The sequence below is a fragment of the Centropristis striata genome, chromosome 14 (assembly GCF_030273125.1).
Source record: "Centropristis striata isolate RG_2023a ecotype Rhode Island chromosome 14, C.striata_1.0, whole genome shotgun sequence".
In the NCBI taxonomy this organism is placed as follows: Eukaryota; Metazoa; Chordata; class Actinopteri; order Perciformes; family Serranidae; genus Centropristis; species Centropristis striata.
This window is the reverse complement of record NC_081530.1, coordinates 28,380,844-28,401,423: the sequence shown is the minus strand read 5'-3', so window position 1 is coordinate 28,401,423 and position 20,580 is coordinate 28,380,844. Positions and strand designations below refer to the sequence as shown.

Sequence of the window (20,580 nt, the reverse complement as noted above, 5' to 3'; positions counted from 1 at the left end):
AAACACCATATTTTGGGATGTCAAAAAATAACACCCTCAAAAGTGATACTATAGTATGTCGATTTGTGTCGAAATTGGGACAATTTATTTATATTTTATATATTTATATTATATTTTATATATTTTTAAAATGCCTAAAAATGCTTCAAATAGGTCAATTATAGACTGTTGATATATATTAGAGCATAATATGGCCACAAATAACAGAAAAACACCATATTTAAGGATGTCCAAAAATGACCCTCTCAAAAAAAAGTACTTTCCTCTCATATGTCAAGCAATACCATACCATATGTTTGACACAAGCTGTAAAAAAAAATAAAAAAAATAATTTGATTCACTTTCATTGTTCAACCAAGAAGCGCAGGAAAGATTTGCACAAAGATTTAATTTTTAATTTTAGCAATTATTACATAATTCATTCTCTGGCATTATACATATGTACAATAATTACATCTTATGTAGACACATGTCTCACACAGAATCAAGTCAGTAGGAAACATTAAAGCAAACGTTTTATACATTTACACGTCTTCAAAACTCCGGAATTGATTGTTACAATATTAATGCACCACAAGTTTTATTAATTTGACACAAACTAGCATGTCTGATCAAGCTAATGTCACACGTTCTCCAGGTTTAAATGTGACTGCGTGAAGAGATTTTCCATCTCCAGAACCGCCAAAGGCTGAATACCTAAAACAGAAGAAAGAAAAGTACAGTTTATTTATGGCATGCATTATGTCTTTCAGTTACAGTAAAATGCCAAAGACCAGATTGGATAGATTGATCAAACACAAGGAATGATCTATTATATTTTTTGTTGTTCCAGATTGAATAAGTCATTTGTTCCTGAATCATCTTTCCTGTGCCAAGGCACAGGAAAGATGATTCAGCAGCTATATATAGTTGACCATGCAATTTCTCTGCTCCAGCTCAGCTGTAATTCCAGTGATTTTATAAACTGCACAATAGAGTTATTTGATATGATAAAAAATGCTGAATATTATGATAGGGATTATGATAATTATTCATATTCATCCATAACTGCGACTTGGCAACAGCTTCCAAACACCAATTTTTCAAATGTTGTATTTCGTCCTGTGAGCCTCCAAATGGCTCATTATGTGCTTGAGAAATTTCATAGCCAATTGAAACACTAAAAGCTCATTTTTTTCCCAAGATAAATGAACATCTGTTAAACGATTTCTTTACTTCCTGTAGAGCAAACAGTTTTGTAACAGTGGTTTGATATATCAATATTACTGCAGTCTGAAATGATGTGACTGCTGCAGTGCAGTCCAATCTGGTGTCCTCATACTCACAGTTTTGTGTATCTGTTCCAGTCGGCTTTGCTGAGAGATGGTCTAGTCACAGCCAGGGCGGAGTTCACATGAGCCAGACACAGCAGCAGGCCTGGCTGGCTTGAGCCCGAATGCAGCCGGACACAATCCTCCTGCATACAAAGTACATGAGTAATCATACACAAAGTGACTTACATAAGCAAAATAACAACACTGGTTGATGCAGTGTTGAATCTCCAGAAATGTCATACTATACTAGGTCATTAAATTACCATCAAACTGTCATGGCATATATTATGACTGGAAAAAGTATCTCAAATGTCATAATATAGTATGTAAAAAAAAATGCAATTAAAATGTCATAGTATGGTATGGCACTAGTATGCCTTTCAAAATGTACTAAATAAAAGTTTTAGTTATTGGTCCTGAAGGCAAGAGAGAAACTTTTATCAAAACTACAAGGTTTTAAACCTTAACCATCTGTTAAGAACCTGGGCGTCATTTTTGACTCTGAGCTAAGTTTTATTCCTCACATTAAAAATGTAACTAAGATAGGTTTGTACCATCTTAAGAATATAGCCAGAGTCCGCCCGTTTCTCTCTCAGGCTAACGGAGGTGCTGATGCATGCTTTTATCTCCTGCAGGTTAGACTATTGTAACGCCCTGCTCTCTGGTCTTCCCAAAAAGACCATCTATAACTTGACTAGACAATTACTCCAAAACTCAGCTGCACGTGTAGAGGACCAGAGGGCGGGAGCACATTACAGCGGTTTTAGAATCGCTGCATTGGCTCCCCGTGTGTTCCAGGATCGATTTTAAGGTGCTTTTATTAGTTTTATAAATAAAGTTTTATTTGATTTGATTTGAAAATGTCATAATATAATATAGCACATCACAAAAAATTCCATAAAAATGATTCATAGTATAACATGCTTTTAACATGTCGTTTATATATTTTTTTTCATAGTATGTCACAAAAAAAAGTCCTAAAAATGTAAAAGTATATGTATACAATTACTACGCGCCTACAGAATGATTCAATTCTTGAACTTCAGAATAGAGGCACTTTGGACAAATATACACATCGAAAACAAGCTATAAAGTGTTATACTTTTAAATAGATTTAGGGCCTTAGTTGTTGAAAAATTGATTACATTAACATTTAATACTTTTTAGGACCTTATGGACACTCTGAGAATAGAAACAACAACATTTAGATATGTTCATGTCCACTGTTGTCACTTACATTGGCTCTCCTGTAGTTGTTCTTGATATTATCAATGTCTTGTTGTAGGCGCTCCAGCTGCTCTGGGCCGAGCTCTTCGTACCCGCTCTGGAGGGAGGACATGTAGGCAGGGGGCAGCGAGCCGCCAGGCTCCCGACCTGATGCTCCATGAGTCATGGAGTTCGGTCCAGAGACGCACTGGGAATTCTGTCAAAAAAGGCAGAAGAGACACAATGGACAGACAAAAAAATAAGATACAGTATAATAACACATGCCTCTGTAAGTTAAGACAGAATTTGTACAGGTTTACTTCTTGAACCAGATTTGTTCAGTAGTTTAGATTGCAACATAAAATTGTACAATTACATCATTTATATGTTGTACAAAAACAGAAATGTGAAAACAATAAGTTGTGGTTTAGGGGGAGTGATATGCTGTATTTGTATGGAATAAACAAAATAAAGCATGTTAATTGGTGAATTTAAGAGGTGATGGAAGGTGTTTCTTTTACTTTTCGCAAAGCTATTTCCCTGTCTCCACCCTTTATGCTATGCTAGACTAACCACCTCCATATTACAGCTCCATAGTCACAGATATAATACTACTACTAAAACATTTGACCTTACCCATTAATGAAAAGTAAATCAGTATATTTTCCCAAAATGTTGAATTATTCCTTTAAGTAAATTGGAGAGTTGCCACCGTAGGTACTGACCATCTACATCTATTGGACGTCGAGGTAAAGATGGATGAAAGTTTTTCCACAAAATGTTGAACAGATACAGACTTAACCCATAAGAACCCAGACCCAGTTATCCTTGAAGGAAAATTATCGGGGATATAGCAGGGATGTTTTTTTTTTTTTGAACTTATTTTTTATTAGTTTTTCAGTGACAACATTTCAGTACGAACATCATTCTGTAACCAGCTGTAGGCGACAATTGTACATTATGTCCAAATCAGGATATCAAGCAAATAAGACAAACAAAAACAAAACGAGAACAAATATCCACTCCCAATTAAATACATTAAACAAATCAAATCAAATATACATATTCAAACGTTCATATATACACAAACCATATAGAGATAGGCATCCAGGGGACCAGCAGGATTTAGTGCACTGTGCGTATTATGTAACAAAAAAGATTAAAAATAAAAAGAATAAAAATAAATAAATAAATAAATAAATAAAAATAAAAAAGAGGTGGTAGAGGGGGAGAACTAACCAGTCTTACTGTATTAATAAAGACATGACAGGACCCCATCGCTTAGCAAAGATGGACTTTTGAAGCCTTAATACATACGTAATGTGCTCCATCTGATAGAGGTCCCAAACCTTCTGGATCCAAGTGTTATATGAAGGGGGAGTTGGCTTCAACCATCTAATAGTTATACACTTCAGTGCTGCAGTAAGTAATATATTCAAAAGATATTTCTTGGACCTCCCATTCAATCCTTTAGGCATCACTCCTAATAAAGCCACAGTAGGATCTCGAGGTATGTCTTGTTGAAAGACCTCTTTAAGAGCATCAAATACCTCCCCCCAGAAGGTCTTTAGTTTGGGGCATAACCAGAATATATGGGTGTGGTTGGCAGTATGAGATCCACAATTTCTCCAGCATGAACTGGAATATGACTGGCTCATTCTAGACACTATTTCTGGGGTCCTAAAAAATCTAACAATTACTTTCCACTTAAACTCCCTCCATGTATTTGAGTTTGTGACCAGGTGTGCCTCACTACACACCTCCTCCCAGGCTTCCTGTGGTATAACCACATCCATTTCTGCCTCCCATCTCTGCTTTATCTGTAAGGAGTTCTGTGTACTCAAAGATAAAAATATATTGTAGAGTTTACTAATTATTTTCCCGTCTCCATTTCCTGTTTGTGTTTCTATTAGAAATTGTTCGATAGGAGAAATTTTTGTGAGTTTTCCCCATTCCTTGTGCTTTGTCAGAAATGTTCTAAGTTGCAGATATCGGTAGAAATCTGTCTTAGGAAGACCATAACAGTTTCTCAACTCCCCAAATGTTCTTAGACTACCAAGACTGAATAACTGATGTAGATGAACCAAACCATACTCTGACCACCTTCTGAAGCCAATGTCCAAATTATTAGGTATGAAGCTCTTTATAGATCCAATGCTGATTAATGGCGATATTTGTGTTGGTAATCCAAAAGTTGACTGTACCTTAACCCAAATTTTAAGAGTGTTCTTAGTCCAAGTTGCCATTTCCTTTATGGGAGCATCTAGGAAGGGTAGGTCTTGCAGAGATTTCAGCGAGCATAGACTTTTTTCTATGCTAAGCCAACATGTTTCTATATTATTCTGAAGCCACGCTATCATAGGCTTCATTTGTGCAGACCAGAAATAGTATCTTAGATTTGGGAGTTTAAGACCACCGTTTGATTTAGATAACTGTAGGGTTTTAAGTCGGACTCTAGGGCGCTTTTTTTGCCATATAAATCTTGACATCATTTTCTCCAAATTATCAAATGTAGATTTGGGAATTTCTATAGGTAACATCTGAAACAAGTAAAGTAATCTGGGTAGAATGTTCATACGGATACTTTCAACGCGCCCCAGCAGAGACAGGGGGAGCATAGACCACCGTTCTAAATCATTATTGATGCTCCGTATTATTTTGCCATAGTTAGCATCAAACAGATTCTGAAGAGATGAGGTTATGTGTATACCTAGATATTTAATACCTTCCGTGGGCCATTTAAATCCACTCTGAAGCTTTACACTATGTTGGATTGTGCCGTTTATATCCATAGCCATAGTTTTCTCCACATTTACCTTGTATCCTGAATAAAACCCAAACTTCGAGATTTGCCTTTTTAAATGTGGCATCGTTAGCGCTGGTTTTGTCAGATACAGAATTACATCATCAGCATAGAGCGATAATTTGTGTTCCTCTTCATTAATAACAATTCCATTTATATCATCATCATCTCTTATAAGTTGGGCCAGCGGTTCGATACTAACAGCGAATAACAAGGGTGATAAAGAACATCCTTGTCTGCATCCACGTTCCAAAGTGAATCTCTCTGATCTACAGCCATTAACTTTAACAGCAGCCTGTGGTGACGAGTACAGTGTTTGTATCCAATTTATAAAGTTAGGGCCGAACCTAAATCGATTTAATGTTTGAAATAAATACTGCCATGATACACGGTCGAATGCTTTTTGGGCATCTAAAGATATAATTACTGATTCTAATTTCCTATCTTGTTGATGAGATATTATGTTTAGTAAGCGGCGTACATTATCTCCGTAGTATCTTCCAGTGATGAAGCCAGTTTGGTCAGGATGGATTATTTGAGTGATTATCTGATTCATTCGCCTGGCCAGGACTGCCGTTAATATACGCAGGTCCCCATTCAGCAGTGATATTGGTCTGTAGGATTGGCATTCAGTGGGATCTTTACCCTCCTTATGTATCACCACTATAGTTGCCTCATTCCAGGATGGTGCCATAATTCTTGATCCGAGTGCATGCTGGTATGCCTTCAGTAACAACGGTGATAGCAAGTCTTTGAATGTCTTGTAAAATTCATTAATGTAACCATCTGGGCCTGGGCTTTTATTGTTTTTAAGAGATGAAATCACCTGCTTGATCTCCCATTCTTCAATTGGCCTATCTAACTCTTCTGCAGCACTCTCTGTCAGCTCAGGCAGTTTTATGTTGTTCAGAAATTCTGCTAGTTTCGTGTCATCTAGGCAAGTGTCTGTATTCTTATATAAACCTTTATAAAACTCTGCAAAGGATTCTGCTATTTTATCAGGTTTTGTAACAAAGGTATCCCGTAACTTTACTCTCTGCACCGTATTAGATGCTTGCTGTTTTCTTAAACTAAATGCTAATAATCTACTCGCCCTATTGCCATATTCATAGTATCGCTGCTTGGTGAATCTCAGTGTTCCCTCAATTTTGTCCGATAGTAAACTATTAAGTTCTCTACGAGCTGCATTCAAATTATTTAGGATACTGGTTGAAGACGATTTTTTGTGTTTTTGTTCAAGCTCTTTTATTTTATCCTCCAGTCCTCTCTGTTTAGACTCTTTTTGTTTTTTCCTGGCACACGAGAATGAAATAATTCGGCCCCTGATATATGCTTTAGAGCAATCCCACAGTATCAGTGGTGATGTTTCAGGCGAAGTATTGGTATTTAAATATTCCTTAAACTCTGCTGTGATGTAGGAGACAAATTCTTTATCGTTCAGAAGAGATGCATTAAGCCTCCATTGCTTGGAGGTTGGTCTGTGGCCTATATTCCACTTAAGCGCAGTGGGTGCATGGTCTGAGATTGTAATAGGTAATATCTCAATATCTACTATCCTAAAAAACTCGTTCTTAGGCGTGAAAAAATAATCAATCCTTGAATAGGACATGTGCCTACTTGAGTAAAAGGTAAAGTCTTTACTTCTTGGAAATTTGCTCCTCCATACATCCACAAAGCCTGACTCTGTGGATAGATGTTTAAGCATTCTGCTCGTTTTAGACAAGGGAGCTTTTGAGGCAGGTTGCCGATCCATTAACTGTGACATCACACAATTAAAGTCTCCTCCCATCAACAATAACCCAGTGCTATACTGTAATATTATATCAAACAGTGTTTTGATAAAGCCTGGCTCATCTTCATTGGGTGCATATACGTTTAAAAGGGATACCTCTATGCCATCAATTGATCCGTTGACCAAAACATATCTTCCTTCAGTGTCTTTGTGCACCAACGTTTGCGTGAAGTTGATTTGTCTATGTATAAGTATGGAAACCCCCTTACTTCTCCCAGAACGGTGTGAGGAGTAATATACTTTGTCTGCCCATGACTTTTTCAACTTTTCATGTTCCCCATCAGGCAGGTGGGTTTCCTGTAGGTATGCTATCTGACAGTTAACCTGTTTCAACTGGTGCAAAATCTTCTTTCTCTTGATAGGATTATGAAGACCCTTAACATTGTAGCTTATGACTTTTAGTGTGTCCATTATCTATAAGGTCTATATAATATATATCTTAGTTGCACATCACTCTTCAGCATTGTTATGTGGATCATAGTAAGCAGTGATATTGGTTGGGTACAGAGGGGGTGGAAAGAAATAACTACAGCTGTAATTCACAATTTCCAACATTAACAAAATCAATAAGAATCCTGATGTAGAAAAAAGTTGCTGCCCTTGCTGTCACAGTATTTGTCACAGGGTCCCCAAAGAACAGAGGGACCAGAACAACCAAAAGAACAAGATAGCTAACGGAACCACAGCTAGCTAACATTGGTAGAACAAAAGTGGGACCAAGTCCTTAGCCGCAGAAATGAGCAGCAAAAGTGCACGTCTAGGTTGAATTTGACTGTGCTTGGGGTACACTAGGGCAAAAATCAAAGAAAAAGAAAAGTTCTTGGGCTCCTGCAAACTCTAATACAGTTTCAGCATCTTCTTAATATAGTATCGCGACTCCACTTACACACATAATTAAGTTCAACATAAGTAGGCCATTAACATCTGAAAACTTGGAGCAACAAGTGAAATATTGCTATGATATAACAGGTGATACTTAGTATTAGTCTTAGTAATGATATCAATGTTCACCATACTGTTATTATCCATACATGTGTGGATATGTTCAAACCTGAGGCTCTGTGAATGGGATAACCTTCTTCTGGACGAACTCCATAGCCTTCATAGGGTCAAGAAACTCCTTGTCCTCATCCTTGTATGAAATACGGAGTCTAGCAGGATATAGTAGACCATACCGGACTCCTCTTCGTCCCCGGAGTGTCTTCCTCACATCCGTGAATGCAGCTCTGGCCTTGGCCACGACGGAGGTGTAGTCCGGAAATATGGCAATACGGTTTCCATTGTAGATCAGCGGAGCTCTCTCCCGCGCCCTCCGAAGGATCTCCGTTGCGTCTCCGTCATGGTGCAGCTTGGCGATGATCACTCGTGGCTTCTCCCGGTCTCCCGTTGTCCGGGGAGTTGCGATGCGGTGCGAGCGGTCTATTTTGATGTCCCGGTCCATCTGCAGGGCTTCTCTAATAGCTTTTGACACAGCTGTCGGTGAGCTCGAGTCCGGCTGTTCGCCGATGCCGGTTATTCTGATGTTGCCCCGTCTCATCCTGCCCTCCATATCCTCACATCGGTCTTTTAGGGAGACCACCTGTTTTTGAAGACTGGTTACCGTAGACTGCAGTGAAACCACCTCGTCTGACCATGTCGATAGTCCGCCTTTCATGTCCTGAATGTCCACATTCATGTGCTCGATTTCAGTGCGGATGGCGGCTGTGTTGTTCGCGATGTCCGACCGCATCGCCTGTAGCTCCGACTTTAGGGCTTTGAAATCCTCCGCCAGCGCACTCTTGAGCTCCTCTCTGATAATTAAAGAGATCTCTCCCCTGATGGATGATACAATGTCCGCTCTTAGTTCGTCGGCTGCCATCCCTGAACTTTCCGTCTGAGTGGGCGAGGGTGGGCTAGCCGTTAGCGTAGTCTGTCTCGTGCTTCTTGCAGGCCGCGGCGCACTGGACCCGAACTTGTATTTATTTAACTTTTCCGCCATGCAAGCTGATACCGCTTCCCTACTCGTTTGTTAGTATTCCGACGGTGTTTACTATAGATCAATTATTAATTTTCCAGTTATATTTGCTGTTTTAGTCAGGATTTATTGATATTTTTGCAGGAGCCCCGAGAAAGGCGTCTTACTCCATGCTCTGCTCCACAGCGCCCCCAGCAGGGATGTTTTAAAAAAAAAAAATACTACCCCCAAGATCTGTAATGTGACATATACATTACAATGGGCATTTATGGTATCTATGTTTATGATATTTCTTATTTTTAATTGAATAGAATTGACTAGACACATTTTCTGCTTACAGAAACACAAATTTGACTTTTTCTCTGCATCTCCACAACATATATAAAAATTGTGACATTAATAGTGTTGTTGAACAACAAATTCCATTTCAGATTTGTTTTTAAGTAACAAAATAATAATAATAAATCAATAATAAATAAATATAAATAACACTGCCTCATTGGACGGCTTCTCAACAAGCTACTGTAGCTGTAGAACACTGAAAAACAAACTTATGTACTTGAGAAAACATACACGAACATTACTAGAACATTTAAAATGTTTGTGACACCCGTGTCACCGTGGGTTCTTATGGGTTAATGTTCTGTGTAATCCTATAGTATGCACAAAAAAACCCTTTTTGCCAGCACTCACCAGTCCAGAAATCGGTGAATTCTCCAACTCTGACTCGTAAGAGCTTCCAAAGTAAAGTCTCCAGACATTGCCGTGATGTTGTTCGTCTTCTGCCTGGAGCTCACTGGCCTCCAGGAGAACCATGGACTGGTCCAGCCCCACGCCTGGGTCCCCCTCCCCCACTGAATCATCTGAGCCACTGCTGTTGTTCGGGAAGATCATAGAGGACAGGCTCATGTCGCTGTCTGAGCCAGAGGTCAGCTCCTGATTATCAGACAGAAACAGAAGAGCAAATGTGAGATTCAAAAGGCTTTGTAGTGCTACACTGACGAGCAGAGTGGTTTCACTGTGTTATTAAAGCTTTGATTTAGGCCTCGTCCTGCCTCTGCTAGCCCTTGCTATTTAACTTATTCAATCATTTCCTTGTCAACATGGTTGGGAATCGTTTGAATTATGTTGTAAACTGATAATGAAATAACAAGTAGAGCATGCTGAGATGCATACAAAACTCCTCATTTAATTAGCCCAGAGGGACAAAAAAAACTGAGCTTGGCTGCTTCAGCATGAGCCATAAATAATTTGAAAATTGACTGGCCAACAGTTCCCTGGCTTCCTGCTCTATTAGCCCCAGGCAACCCGGGCTCCACAAAATGAGCTTTTCAGTGACTTTCTTAGTACAATAGACTGACATGCGGTGTGTTGGAGCCCCTGTTGTGGACAGCCTCCAGCTGGGTGTTGTAGAGCAGGGCCTTCAGGTCTGCTCCAGTGAACTGCTCTGTTGCTGCTGCCAGCTGCTCCAGGTCCACGTCGGCGGCCAGAGCCATGCCCGAGCTCAGAGCCTTCAGGATCTCCACACGAGCCTCCTGGAAATATAATGGATTTACTACCAAGGACAAGTCTTCAATAATCACTGGACATTCATTTTGTTTCTTTTATAGATTTATGCACATAGACATATCTCAATTCCAGTACAAAGTGTAGGGTTAATAAAGGTGATTGAAGATAATTAAAAGTGCCTTAAAACAACAGACCAGATCAGGAGGGGGGCAGTAGAGGGACTTGTCCAGTCGTCCAGGTCTTAGCAGGGCGGGGTCAATCAGGTCTGGACGGCTCGTCGCTGCAAGCACATATACACCTACAAGTGCAAACATTAAAGAGTCTTATTTATTTCAATAAAAAATAAAAGTTTGTCATTTAGGGAAATATACATAAGCCATGAGAGGCATGCAAAAAACCTGTTGATCCATGTTGATCCAAGTGTAATCTAAATTATTTAGTCTCCTGCGTTTAAGAACAGGTGAAACTAAATCCCAGCTGTGAACCTCTGGCAGATTAAAAGACATAACAGTAATTGTATGTTATATTTTATAACTTTCTAAACGGAGAAATTAAAACCCATATGGAAGAAATTGAATATTATTATATGACTATTTTTAGTCCAATTTAAAACACGAGACTGCCTATTGTGGCAGCAATGCGTTTCACAACAACAAATACAAAAGTTGAACTACCAAATTGTTTTTCACCCGTTTACACAGATGAATAAAAGGTTAAATGACCATTTTTTCTCCTGTTCTTAAGTCATACCATAACAAGAAACGTTATTATGAATTAAATTCATTCTATGTGTTTGTCTTAGCAGATATCCAGCACATAATTAATTGAAAAGCTGTCTTATGACTTAGGCAGACAGAGCCAGGCTTGGTGTTTCCCCTGTTTTCAGTCTAACAGCACCTATAAAGCTCAATAACAGTCTGTGGAGAGAGTTGAATGGTATTTATCTTTTTATCTAAATCTCAGGAAGGAAGCAAAAAAGACTGCAGCGCTGATTAGTAAAACATGCCAACAGAGTCTGTGCCCTGAGCTCTTTTGAAGTGGATTGTCCATAAACAGAACTCAAAGTATCCTGCCATACGACCTACCCTGCAGTCCCTCCACCCCGTCCAGCTGGGTGAGGAGCTGGTTGACCACGCGGTCGGTGACACCTGTGCTGTCGTGGCCTCGTCTTGGTGCCAAAGAGTCAAACTCATCGAAGAACAGGATGCACGGCTTAGCAGCTTGTGCCCTGCAGCAAACAGAGGAATCTCCATGAATAATTGTTAGTGGAGCTTATAATTACCATAAATATTTGATGTTCCTCATTATAACTAGCAGCTATAAAGTGCTGCTGGAGTCATAAGAAAGTGACGGCGTGTAAATGTTGACGAACCTCTGAAAGACATCACGAACTCCCTGCTCACTCGCTCCAATGTACTTACTCAGGAGTTCAGGTCCCTAAAGAGAGGAAAATATCCTGCGTCAGTCACATTTACAGGCCGTTCTGATAAAGAAAGACTGTCAGAGCCAAAGCCGTGCTTACCTTGATGCTGATAAAGTTCATGCCACTGTCTTTGGCCGTGGCCCTGGCTAGCAGGGTTTTCCCAGTACCAGGAGCTCCATACAGCAATATTCCTGAACGGTGGCGGATAGGCAGATTGGCAAACAGGATGGGATACTGCAACACACCAAAGACCCACAATGAATTATGTAAATTAATGAATATAATATATACATTTTTTTGTATTTTTTACAACAACAGACTTTTTCTTTTTTTTCTTTTTTTAAAGATTTTTTTTGGGGCATTTTGTAGCTTTTTATTGATAGGAGAGATATTGAGAGTGATAGGGGGAGACAGAGGGGAAGACATGCGGGAAAGGGCTCCGAGCCGGATTCGAACCCGGGCCGCCTGCTTACGAGGACTGGGCCTCTGTGGTATGCGCTCTACCAGGTGTGCCACCGGGTTTTTTTTTTACACATGTAGTGCTCTGGCTGAAACAGAATGGTATAAATATATTCAGAGGCTCTGAAAGTAGCAGTAAGTGACTTGAGTTGGAAGAGAATAAGAATAAGATGTTAATTTAATAAATGTGTTTCTGTTTTAATAAAAATCAATTTGTCTTCAATTACCATTTACACTTACAACAATAAATAGCAATTATGGTGTCAAAATGATAATTGCTGATAAATTAATTGTCATTCAATTGACTTGGACTATTTTATTTTATTACTTCTGTTCGTCTTGAAAGGCACAGCGCTGCTTTGATCTGACTGAAAACACACCTGGTGACACTGACCTTAGCAGGGAGCAGTATGGTGTCCATCAGCTGCTGGCGCACCTCCTTCAGCCCCCCCACCCTCTCCAGCCCAACACCACTTGGGGTGTGGAGGTCTACACCCCACAGCGAGGGAGGTGTAAATCCCTTAAGGGCCTGCGCAAAATCCCTCCACAACAGACACCCACCTGAGAGATACGGAGCACAAATAAAGTGTGTGAAACTGGCATCACAAACCAGAAATATCTTGATTAGAAACATGTAAAGTAGAAGTTACAGAACTGGAAATTAACTTGGAATGAATTGTGAAAGAATTGAAATGAAATGTACTGTCACAAAAATCTGTTACCCTGGTCACTGTGTCCTCTTTGTACTGTGTTTGCATGGACAGCCCGCTCCAGCAGTAGTGCAAGGTCCTGGGGCATGTATCCCTCCGTCTCCTTGGAAACAGCTGCCAGGTCTAGAGTCTGCAGCGTCTCCTCAGATAGGGTGCTTTTTCTGAGTATCAAACACCGCAGGATTTCTGCTCTTTGAGCCTACAAACGATAGCAAACAAGGTAGCTAATTATTTTTACTCTTTACTTTTACCAGTGTGTGTGTGTGTGTGTGTGTGTGTGTGTGCGTGTGAGTGTACCTGGTCCGGTGGCTGGATGCGTGCAAAGCCCTGGATGAAGTGCGACCCCTGCACCTCGGTCAAGGAGGGGTGGAGGGATTGCTCACTCTGGCTGGTGATGATGAGACACACCAGGCTGGAGTGAACCAGCACCTCATCCACCACATCCATCAGACCTGCAGCCACAAGCAGACAAGAGGAATCAGCATGAAGGCCTGTGATGATCATCAATCCTGCCTGTGAACAAACATGACTGCAGACATTCACCCGCACATGTACGAGATAAAGAATTCATGGTTTACTTTGTGCAATTAAGAGGTGCAGCAGTGCCTCAGGACCATGCTCATGCTCTGGTGAGGTTGGTGCCCCGGTTATATGGTCGAGGTCATCAAGTAGAACAACTGAAGGCTGCTTCCACTCCGCCTGTTCAAAAATGTCCTGCAGCAGCTGTCTCACCGTTTCTGCCCTTTTGCCTGAAATTGAAACACAACAGTATCTCTAATAAATACATTCAGTTTGATTTATTTGATATAAAGTATCTACATAGTTTGTGTTAACCTTGTAGTTTTTTGCAATCCAGCAGCTCCACATGTACATCCATATCTTCTCTAGCTTTTTTACAGAGGGCTCGGGATAGAGCACTCTTTCCACTTCCCTGTAAGGATGCATAACAAAACAGAATATGGTACACAGATTAGGGCTATAATGAACAGTTTGAAACTAATGCTGATGTTAACATTTTCATTTTCATTTACATTCAAATGCTGCACAGCTTTTATTTCCATTCTGTTAAACTAAAGACTTTATATAAATACAAAAATATGCATAAAATATGGATGTAGTCTAGTTTCCTTGATGTCACCGATAGGTTCCTGAAGAGAAGAAGCTCAATATAATGTCTTGGCAGTGCCTGACTCCTTCTAACTCCAGACTCATCCAAAAATGGGCAAAGAGGTGGAGCGTGAGTGGAGGTGGGCTGAATGCAGCATCAAACCACCTGTGACTCGAAGCAGCCATGTCCCTAATTATGCATAACTTTAAGCCTCAATTTAATATAAATGGGTAAGCTTTATAAGAATTCACCCCCTGTACCATTGTCCTAAATGGAGAAATTCGCTATAAAAGACCAAAAACATACCAGTCTGTCATAATGTTTATTTTTGCTGTAAATTTGGGCAATTTAACATGGCACTCAATGAGGCATTGACTCAATTTTGAAGCAAGCCTAAAGTGACCGCTTGAGGAAATTACAATTCTTGACTTAATTTTTAAGCTGTGGAGGTTGCTGCTTTATTTAAAACTGGTATTTCTTATTTCTGTTTATTAAAATGTTTTTGGTTTTTTTAAATCAAATGGTCTGCCCATTTGATCCAATCCCTGTTTGTTGGCATTTAGCCTTTCAAAAACATTTTCACTACAGTCAAAGTTTGCTTTACATTACATTATGCCCCATGTAATAAACATAACAATATTGTTAAGGATAAAAATGCAGTAACATACATGTTTACTGTTGTCTGTCTGACAAGTTTAGGCTGATGGAGTCAATACTTCAGTTGTTGTTAATTATTGAAGATCTTTTAATTTAATCTGCATGAAGTGTAGAAATAGCAATGCTGTGAGCAGTATTAATATGTTGGTTATGTAAAGAGATACCTTAGCACCAGTGATGAGCAGAGCTCCTCCTTGGAGTCCACATCCTGTGGTACCAAGCTCTCTTGAGAGGGGACTACCCAGAAGGCTGTGGGAGATGAAGTCAAATCCAGTCCGACTAAGCTCATTGATCCCACTGGGGGAAAGATGAAGTGAGTTGGAGCGGGAGATTTAGGGAGGAATAACTGCTAAAAAGAGAGTGCTTGTTTTAACGGAGTATGGGTTCAAAATAGCTACACGCTTACCCAAGACTACTAAGGGAGGGGAGCTCTAAGTCTGGTGTTTCAGCTATAGAGTCCACAGCTGGCATCTTTACTGGCTCTCTGTTGACCTGTGGGTGACACAGAGCTTTTTGAAACAATGGCAGCATCACATAAGTTTCAAGATACAGAACTGGATGTAGATTTTTTTTTAAATAATTGAATATTAAAAGGAAATTTACATGACAGGCATGCTTGTACCTGTATGTTTTCCTTCTGGAGAACAGCAGGTGTGAGTGAAAACAGCTGGTCTGGAGGGTCGCTCTCTGGTTGTGGTTTCAGCACAGTTAAAGCAAACTCCAACTTTGCTATAAATAAGAAAAAAGGTTAGAGAACAGTGATGTTTTATTGCATCTAAAAGTCCTGTAAATCTACGGTTATTTTAATGTGCTTTTAGTGCTTTTATTGCTTTTATTGCTGAGCCAACTCGTTCTTTGGTCCGATACATTTCACCGTACCGTTGACCCTGTGTTAACCTACACATGACTAATAAAGTAAAACGGAAAACTGATGTGTGCATTATGTGATTTTAAGCCCCTTTGTTATTCAGTGGATTAGTCATTTTTATTATAGTGCCATCGGTGGTACAATAACTTGTAAAAGAGGAGTGCAAATGAATCACCATCGGTCCCATGTAGGAGGATGGTGCCAGACCGTGCAGTCAAACAGGCTAAAGGTTCATGACACTGAGTGTGCAGCCAACCAAGAAAAGCTGTCTGGATCTCATCGTCTTCCTCGGGCTGAAGAAAGAATGTCAAAGATCATGTGGACATAAGGGAGAGAGGTAGATTAAATCTTATGTAGTGTTGACAATTTACTAATTTTAGGACAAATAGCTGAATAAATCATATAAAAAAAGAAACTAACATCACACTGTAAGCACATATAGCTACTCCAGCACTCACCAGTGGTATTAGAGGCTGTAGACAAATAGAGGAGGCTATTTTGATAGTTGATTTGACTGGCTTGATTCTAACTGTTGAATGTGGGAGGATATTCAACCTGATGGCCAGGGGCTGTGGGATCTGAAAATCAAAATGATTATGAGGCAAGGCAAGCTTATTTGTAGAGCACCATTCAGACACAAGGCAAATTAAAGTGCTTTACACAGGGGCATAGAAATATATTAAACATGAGGCATTAGGAAAACATTAAAATTGCTTTTAACGGGCAATAAGAACAAAGCCAAAGCAAGCAAATAGATAGTTACAGATTAAAAATAAGTAATGTATAATTTACTGGAAAGCCACAGTAGTAATCATGAAGCTTGTCCCACAGGTGGGGATGATATTATGCTCCTGCAGTACCGAAGGCTACAAATTCAGCCCTGGGACCATATTAATAGGACTCTAGTTTTTCATGACAGCTACTCCATTTAACGTTGTAGTGGTTAGGGTTAGGGTTAGAATAATGGGCAGTGTCACGGAAAAACTACAACCCTAGAAATGCAGTACTGAAAGTACAGCCTCTGGTGCTGCAGCAGCATGCTACTCTATGGGTGGCATAAAAAAACTAAAAGCTGTTTCTTCAGGACATAAGATTTTGGCCATATCACCCAGCTCTACCTGAAGCTGGATGCTTCTTATTATAAGAGACAGCATATACACAAGCAGGGGGGCACGCTACAGTAAAAGTACCATAGTTAATCTAAGGGTTGACATGGATAGATTATTAGCATACTCACCCATACTTTTCCACTGTGGATCTCTCCCTTGCTGTGACTTTCTTTCTCAGTACCATGGCACACCACCCTGACCACCACAGCTTCATCTCCTTTCATCTCCTCTTCTTCGACAACCCTAGCACCTCCTGCGTTCTTCTTTTTCTCCATTTCCTGCTTGGCTCTGTCCCTCGATTCTCTAGGAGAGAGAACTTTGGAGAGCAGGCCATAAGTCACTGATGACTGACCTCCAGCAGGCCCAGCATTCAACCCATGGCTCCACGGAAATAAATGAATATCGGCAGTTGCAACGTGACTCATAGTGCAAAGAGAGTCTGGAGGTGCACCACACACTCTGTAGATCGAGTCAGTGAGGAGGTCAGGGATGTCAGGTACAGCTGGCAGCTCTTTAACCGGGTCATAGGTACCTTTTATCATATATCGTAGCAGGCTTTTCAGGTCAGCTATGCCGCCCCACTGGTGGCTTTGAGGGGCATGGCAGGTACTTTCTAATGATGGTCCTGAGTGGGAGGAAAGATCCATATTTTGTTGTCTGTGAAAATGCTGCTTCTCGCTGTTTCTCACTGGAGAACGACTGAGGTTGGGAATTCCAAGGCGGTTCTTTGGAGAGACAATAAGCTCTGTAAACTGCTCCAAACGACCATAGGGCGCAGATGGTGAAAGCGATGCTGCACAGAGATAAAAACAGATAATACTGTTTTCATGAATAGTGTCCCGGGATATGAACAATACATCACATTTAAACAATAGGAGCTGAACAAATGCTTTTTTAAGCAGGCTTAACTAGCTGCAGCCACAGCATTACACAAGGTTTTAGGATTACTATATAATATGAGCACGATAGCCTAGAGATACAATCTCTATATTTTTTACACCACGTCCTTCATTTCTAAACTACAAAAGAAACAGAACATTTCAAATATTTGCTTGTTTATTTGTTGATATTTTACATATATATTTTATATAGTAAAAAATATTACCAAAAGTAGTAGTAGACAAGTAGACAAACAATGATAATTTTCCCTATTGGGATTAATACCTCACCAGGGCAAACCTAACTTTCACCAAAGTTAACCTTTTTCTAATAACTGTAAATTAAAAAGGGACCTCTTGGAGGAATATAGTGTATCCTTTAAAAAAACCCAACACTTTCATAAATAAAATTAAACATTTGTTATTTGCATGCTAAATAACAAAGTTAGTGTTTTCAAAGTGAGAGTAAATTTTCATTTTTAAACATCAGTCTAAACCATGAATTTGAATTAATTGATAAAATCATTTTTTCCTCAGTTCTATCACACAATCGAACATAAAATTTTTACTTTTTCAAAATGTGCCTTTCAGGGCACTGATACAAGCCATACAGGCATTAGAGTGCATGATCTGTATTTTTCTCCCCATGAATTTCCTGGTTTGGAAGAAGACAAGGCAGATTAAACAGACTATGTGTTTCCAACAAAAAGATAATAATTAATAGATTAACTCTGACCTATTTGGATGTAGATGACTGTGTGGCTGTCCACCCACACAGGAAACACGGCATGTTGGAAGACAACTCTGATCTGATCCAACAGCTGCTGCTCCAGCGCTGCACTGTGGAGCTCCTGGGGGTGTCGGTTAGAGAAAATAAACAGTTAAATATTGTTTAATTTGAATTTGGGTCACAAGTCCATCCCTAGAGTATTCCTTTCTAGTGGGAGGATTGTCAGAAAATGCATTTACATATACAGTAGATGTTGCTAATGTTATTAAATAAGTCACTATTCTGTTTACCCACCAAAATTTCCCAGTCATCAGACGACAGAGGCTCCACAAACACTTGATGTACTGATAAGACCTGGTGACATGGTCTCAGGAAACCCTGAAGATAACCACACAACCACTCAGTCAATACAAACACTTTAAACAGCATATGGACTATCCCAATGGGAAAGGGAGAACAGAACAAACTACTCGTAAAGGAACCGTACCTGTTCGCCATCTTTCAGGCCCATCTTTTCTCCCAGTTGTCGACACAGCTCTACTTTATGGCTGTCCAGGCTGAAGGAGGTTCTGTTTTGAGTCCAGCTGAGGAACACTGGAGATCCATCGCCCCAGGACAACTCCAAAGCTTGGTTCTGAACACAGACACACAAAGGTTTTGCTGCTGTACTTTTAGGATTGCCATGGCACTTTATAAGACAACTGGATTATAATTGTCCCCCATTTTCTGCGAGCAAACAGACTCGGCTCATATAAGGCCTTTTACACAGCTTCAATTATGCAGCCAACTCAAGGTAGATTGCTGTGTAAAGATGTCAACCTGGAGGAGAGGAATGTTGAGTCAATAATTCTCCACTCCAACCAGCCAAACAGAAAAGGAGGAAGGCCTGTACAGTTGTCATGGGCTGAACAATTAATCAGAATTTTATCAGAATTGCAATATCGACAAGTGCAACATCCACATCAAAATGACAATAGCTATAAATATTTTTCAAAATTGTTCAGCCCATAATTCCCATGTGATCTATCTCATGTACGCATATTCACATCATCTCAAAGATAGTGTTGTTTGTGGATTTATAAAGATGCAAATGTACTACAATGAAACCTGAAACATGGAAACAGGAAGAACATTGAGTCATTTATAAATATGTTCTGGCATTTACCCAGCCTCCATCTAAAATGTTGAGTTTTGTCACCACCAAGTGAGACAGCAAGGGAACTACTACTAACGGCGATGAGGAAAAAGATGAAAATACAAATTACTGCATCAGTGGCATCATTGATAAGACTATTTTTTTAAATCTGCTGCTTGTCATTAAACCAAAGTAGAAACCATCCAAGTTCAATCTCTCATTGCTACTGCTGACAACACTCAACTCTTATTTTCTGAAGTTGGCGGGTGCATTTTTATGACTGTTAACTGCACATCAAATCCTCTGATTGCTGTCTTAAAGAAGACGTCTTGGGCAGAGCACTTCATTTGTCACTGAAAACTTTATGCAAGTGAGCACATGGAACTAATGAGGCTAGCCTTGAGTAACAGTGTAATGTTGACAACTGGAGTTAACTTTAACAGCTACATTAATTCCGTATTTAAAAATGATAAAGGAAAACGACGAATGTGTGCTCACAAACGAAGAGAAACTTGTTTTGCAGACAAGCCAATATATATATATACATATATATATTTCCTCGAAAGTTGTTTCACCAAACTAATATACTAATGTTAGCTGACATTGACAGCATAGCTAGCTAAGCTAACTTACCTCGTTCAGGGAAAGGTGTGATATCAACTTCGATGGGAGGTGAAGAAAGCAGTTTTTTGTGTTGTTAAAAACAACAGTTACAGGTTGAATACCCTGATGGCTAAACATTATTTTGACATAGCCTGACTAGCTCTGTAAACGCAAGTCAGGTTACTTTGCTAGCATTAAATGTGCAACAACTCATAGCCGATCGATGTGCTCTGAGTGTGGCTAGCTAGACCAAAGCACCTGATACCGGGTTTAAAAAATAAAATATTTCAAATGGGCACGCCATCGATCCATGCGTATTCGAG

At 39.8% G+C, this 20,580-nt stretch overlaps 1 protein-coding gene across 1 annotated transcript; it reads right to left on the bottom strand.

Annotated features, from left to right (window-relative positions):
* Positions 1–386: 386 nt before the first annotated feature.
* On the bottom strand, positions 387–20,481 carry pex1 (peroxisomal biogenesis factor 1). The gene is made up of 24 exons (XM_059350698.1): positions 20,288–20,481; positions 19,007–19,153; positions 18,814–18,897; positions 18,526–18,640; positions 17,040–17,704; positions 16,261–16,380; positions 15,978–16,095; positions 15,557–15,663; positions 15,341–15,426; positions 15,099–15,231; positions 14,004–14,100; positions 13,748–13,918; positions 13,467–13,621; positions 13,182–13,368; positions 12,854–13,020; positions 12,100–12,234; positions 11,950–12,014; positions 11,663–11,805; positions 10,772–10,875; positions 10,430–10,603; positions 9,762–10,004; positions 2,551–2,736; positions 1,326–1,456; positions 387–696 (listed from the first exon to the last, which is right to left on the bottom strand). Exons 1-24 carry the CDS (start codon positions 20,393–20,395, stop codon positions 612–614), a joined length of 3,726 nt encoding a protein of 1,241 aa, XP_059206681.1. The 5' UTR covers positions 20,396–20,481; the 3' UTR covers positions 387–611.
* Positions 20,482–20,580: the final 99 nt, after the last annotated feature.

Excerpts from the sequence above, each read along its gene's own strand:
- pex1 (XM_059350698.1), bottom strand. The coding sequence starts at position 20,395 with ATGTTTAGCCATCAGGGTATTCAACCTGTAACTGTTGTTTTTAACAAC. Across the intron at positions 15,232-15,340 it reads CCCTCCCTTAGTAGTCTTGG|TGGGATCAATGAGCTTAGTC; the intron begins GTAAGCGTGTAG and ends TCTTTCCCCCAG. Across the intron at positions 11,806-11,949 it reads GTTCGTGATGTCTTTCAGAG|GGCACAAGCTGCTAAGCCGT; the intron begins GTTCGTCAACAT and ends TGTTTGCTGCAG.